Raw genomic sequence first — 5,000 nt, forward strand, 5'->3', positions numbered from 1 at the left:
AAGATAAAAAAAAATAGGTTATTCCAGGCTCCAAAGCTTGAACCAAGATTAATGTAGTATCAACGTCACAATAGAATATCATAGCAGTGTCTTTGTATGTGTGTGTGTGTGTGTGAGATTCACCATTCACCATGGTCTTGGATCACGTGTTGGACTCGTGATTGACAGTCATTAACCTCCCAGATGAGAGATCAGAGTTCGTATGGCCGATCTATGGGTAATACTGTGACCTTACACCCACACACACACACCCAACTCCCCGCCCACGAGAGTTGGAGTAACACCCCGCAGCAAAGCGATACTGAAATTATTTCAGTCCTGGGCGGGACTCGAACCCGGACCGCCGTAGTGGCAGGCGAGAACTCTAACCACAGCGCCACGAGGTGTGTGTGTGTGTGTGTGTGTGTGTGTGTGTGTGTGTGTGTGTGTGTGTGTGTAATGAAGAGGCACGCCATATCGTGTCGGTTTACTGTTAAAACAGCAACTGTGTGTCAGATTATTGGGGGTTCGGGAAGATGATCTTATAACTCAGGGGGTACTTAACGAGAAAAAGTTTGAGAACCCCTGATCTAGAGGATTTGTTCTCTGATCTACAGGAGTTTGTCTGTCACCTATACAACCAAATAGTATACCAAAATGTTAAATGATGCTCGTTGTAATATCTTTAGATTGTTAAGTAAATCTGACAAGGCTCTGCCCCCTAATGCTGATAGTCTAACACAGCATTCTAGACGAGCAATGTATCAGCTTGCTATCTACAGAAAATGTTTGGAACAAAATATATTAATAAATGCATCCAATCCTTTAAATCATGGCTGACAATTAGAAGATGGAGTAGTGCTCAGCAATGTGTGGATGTTAATTTCTCCAACTCCATCTGAGGTAACCATGGATATTCTGTGTGTCAGAAGAGTTCGTGCAATAATCAGACTTGTTCTTGCAGGAAAAGAAAATTGTCCTGATTTGACTTTTGCCAATGTAAAGATCATGGCAACAACTCCCCTCAAGATAGGAATGAAAATATATACAGCAACGTATCTGACGATATTGCAAGTTCTGATGATGAACTCTGAATCATCCTGAAAATGTACTATTTTTGATTCATGTATATACATTGTATTTACTTTAAAAGACTTACAGGAGTCGATATATATTTGCTAGGTTAATGTGTGTAATTATTTGAATGATCAGTTGAAAGAATTCCTATACCTTTGATTAAGAAAATATCATTTCGGTATATTTTAAAGGAATTAAATCTATGTAAAAAAATTAAATATACATATGGAAATATTATTGCAATCACAGTTGATACAGATAATACAATATAGTCTTGATAAGAAATTTGGCTTTAATTTCCTGATTTTAACTTATTTAATTCTTATTTGACCTATAGAAGACTAGAAAATAACATATAAGATTTGTATGCAGAATTTTTTGCACAAAATAAAAAAAATATCTAATAGCATTATACAATTCAATACCTTTTTCAAATAAAATTTCCTGATTTCCTTGATCTCTCTGACTGGGCTAGCTAGGAAAATTGAGCCCCCTGGTGGCAGAGTTGGGAGAAATCTTGTCAATTTTGGTAATAGATGAGGATAGACTGTCAATTTTAACCAGGATATTGATACCCTTGCCTCATTTTGTAGGCGTGAAGTACACTAGGAGTGACTAGATCTGTTTTATTATTGAAGAAAAGCTGAGATTACGCGAGCCGATGCCACCTAGCGGCTACTGTGTGAACTAACATCTCCACTCGTAAGTTCAACTAGCTGTAGCTAATTAACATGCAAGTGAAAATGTGGCGAAATTGAAGTTTCGGCATCACTATGGTCCAAAGTACCCATAAGAATTTAAAGTTGCCTCGCGAAAATTGCTACGGAATTTCTTGTAGAGTGATCACACAAATTTTTGGCCCACGGTCTGGTAACAGTAGTTCTTACCCTGGGATACCTGTTCCCCCAAGGGGTACGAGACATGATAGCCCCAGTGCAATGGTACTGTATGATTACTATGAGAAAGCAAAGCAAGGTTTGTATCACTAATCCTTTTCATATGTTTGTATTTGTATTGGATGGGGGGTACGAGACAAGAAAATCAGTGCAACGGTGCTCTATAATTACTATGAGAAAGCAAAGCAAGGTTTGTATCACTAATCCTTTTCATATGTTTGCATTTTATTTGTATTGGATGGGGGTACGAGACATGATAGCCAGTGTATGGTACTATATAGTTACTATGAGAAGGCAAAGGAGGGTTTGTATCACTAATCCTTTTCATATGTTTGCATTGTATTTGTACTGGATGGGGGCACGAGACATGATAGCCAGTGCACGGTACTGTACGTTTACTATGAGAAAGCAAAGCAAGGTTTGCATCACTAATCCTTTACATATGTTTGCATTGTATTTGTACTGGATGGGGGGACGAGACATGATAGCCAGTGCACGGTACTGTACGTTTACTATGAGAAAGCAAAGCAAGGTTTGCATCACTAATCCTTTTCATATGTTTGCATTGTATTTGTATTGGATGGGGGTACGAGACATGATAGCCAGTGCATGGTACTGTATATTTACAATGAGAAAGCAAAGCAAGGTTTGTATCACTAATCCTTTTCATATGTTTGCATTGTATTTGTATTGGATGGGGGTACGAGACATGATAGCCAGTGTAATGGTACTGTACATTTACAATGAGAAAGCAAAGCAAGGTTTGTATCACTAATCCTTTTCATATGTTTGCATTGTATTTGTACTGGATGGGGGTACGAGACATGATAGCCAGTGCATGGGACTGTATATTTATAATGAGAAAGCAAAGCAAGGTTTGTATCACTAATCCTTTTCATATGTTTCCATTGTATTTGTATTGGATGGGGTACGAGACATGATAGCCAGTGTATGGTACTGTATATTTACAATGAGAAAGCAAAGCAAGGTTTGTATCACTAATCCTTTTCATATGTTTGCATTGTATTTGTATTGGATGGGGGTACGAGACATGATAGCCAGTGCATGGTACTGTATATTTACAATGAGAAAGCAAAGCAAGGTTTGTATCACTAATCCTTTTCATATGTTTGCATTGTATTTGTATTGGATGGGGGTACGAGACATGATAGCCAGTGCATGGTACTGTATATCTACAATGAGAAAGCAAAGCAAGGTTTGTATCACTAATCCTTTTCATATGTTTGCATTGTATTTGTATTGGATGGGGGTACGAGACATGATAGCCAGTGCATGGTACTGTATATTTACAATGAGAAAGCAAAGCAAGGTTTGCATCACTAATCCTTTTCATATGTTTGCATTGTATTTGTACTGGATGGGGGTACGAGACATGATAGCCAGTGTATGGTACTGTATATTTACAATGAGAAAGCAAAGCAAGGTTTGTATCACTAATCCTTTTCATATGTTTGCATTGTATTTGTATTGGATGGGGGTACGAGACATGATAGCCAGTGCATGGTACTGTATATTTACTATGAGAAAGCAAAGCAAGGTTTGTATCACTAATCCTTTTCATATGTTTGCATTGTATTTGTATTGGATGGGGGTACGGAAATTTTTTCTGAGATAAGGTAGAACCACTGGTCTACTAGTAGTAGGATGTTAACGCAGCGTTCTCAGTTTATTTTTCTGGTGTTTGATCAAACATTTTGGTGTTTTATGATTTTTTGTTTGATTTGACCAAATGGCAAGACATCTTGTCATCCGAGTTTAATGGGTTAAAGACCTTTCGACTTACTCGTAATTCTCGGGCAGCGCATTTTTGACTTCAGGAGGAAGTGGCATCCGTTTGTAGTAGAACTTCCAGTCGAAACCTCCTCTGCCTCCATCATCCTGGATACCGTAGGAGAAAGTGTCCGCATTGATCGAATCGATGAGGGGACACATTACCACTCTGTAGTTCGAAGCTATTGGATCTGGAGAACAAGAAGTTCACAGTATTACCAAACGTCCTTCGTTGTTTTTCTTATTTGAGATAGTATTCAGTACTATTTCCGTGTATTCATCCGTGACTATGTACATTTAGTAAGAATGTATTTGTGGATGAGAGGTATGTAGTCCGTTGTTTCCCCCGTACAAAAGTACTTCCTTCGGCTGTGGATTGTGAGGTCAGGGCAGGTCAAGGATTACAAAGATTACAAAGGATTACAAAGGCGGAGCATGCCGACAGGAGACCTTTTGATCCATATCTAGGTCGGATGAAAAAAAAAAAAAAAAAAAATCATATTAATAATAAATTAAAACTATAATAATGTAAAAATAACAAATAAAATACATAAATAAATGCATAGGTATAGTTTTGCGTGGCAGCGCACGGGAATAAGGTGTATTCTGCCTGCAATGGCAGCGACAGAGTGTAACCATTATAACTACTAAAGACTATTTCTCTATCTTATTACCGACTACCAGCGACTTCCAAGGACTACCTACAACTGGCCGGTGACCATCCGGTCGCCGGTAGTCGGAAATTAGTTAGTTAGTTAGTTTATTCAACAAAATAAAATACAATTTAGACATACATATAAACAATTTTTTTTACAAAATTAGTTGTTGAAAAGGGAGAGCGAGAAGCAAAGCTTATGGGGAGTTGCTCTCCCTTTAAGAAAAAAAAATATTTTTTATTTATTTATTTTTGTTACATGAAATGAACAGAGATATCCTTCAATTGTACCATTTCCCCTCCAGAGGCTAACTTGACCAAACGCCACATGAAGACGTTATGAGTATCAGGGAAAGGATTAAGAATGAGAAATGTATTTTGCAAAGTAAAGAGAGTTCCTGCATGCTTTTCAACTCAGTTGTTTCATACTATCACAACATAGTGAAAATTATTTATCCCTGTGTGTGTGTGTGTGTGTGTGTGTGTGTGTGTGTGTGTGTGTGTGTGTGTGTGTGTGTGTGTGTGTGTGTGTGTGTGAGAGAGAGAGAGAGTTAGTAAATAAGTAATAGACATGGCGACAGACACACAGATAGATAGATATA

The 5,000-nt window shown here is 38.0% G+C and overlaps 1 protein-coding gene across 1 annotated transcript in view; it reads right to left on the bottom strand.

Annotated features, from left to right (window-relative positions):
* LOC143024998 (polypeptide N-acetylgalactosaminyltransferase 10-like) overlaps positions 1–5,000 on the bottom strand; it is a 27,295-nt gene that overhangs the window by 12,502 nt on the left and 9,793 nt on the right. The window contains exon 5 of the mRNA XM_076184592.1: positions 3,757–3,934. Coding sequence (XP_076040707.1) covers positions 3,757–3,934 — 178 coding nt within the window. The remainder of the gene's footprint in view (positions 1–3,756; positions 3,935–5,000) is intronic.

The sequence above is a fragment of the Oratosquilla oratoria genome, chromosome 4 (genome assembly GCF_046742065.1).
Source record: "Oratosquilla oratoria isolate Oo_2021 chromosome 4, ASM4674206v1, whole genome shotgun sequence".
In the NCBI taxonomy this organism is placed as follows: domain Eukaryota; kingdom Metazoa; phylum Arthropoda; class Malacostraca; order Stomatopoda; family Squillidae; genus Oratosquilla; species Oratosquilla oratoria.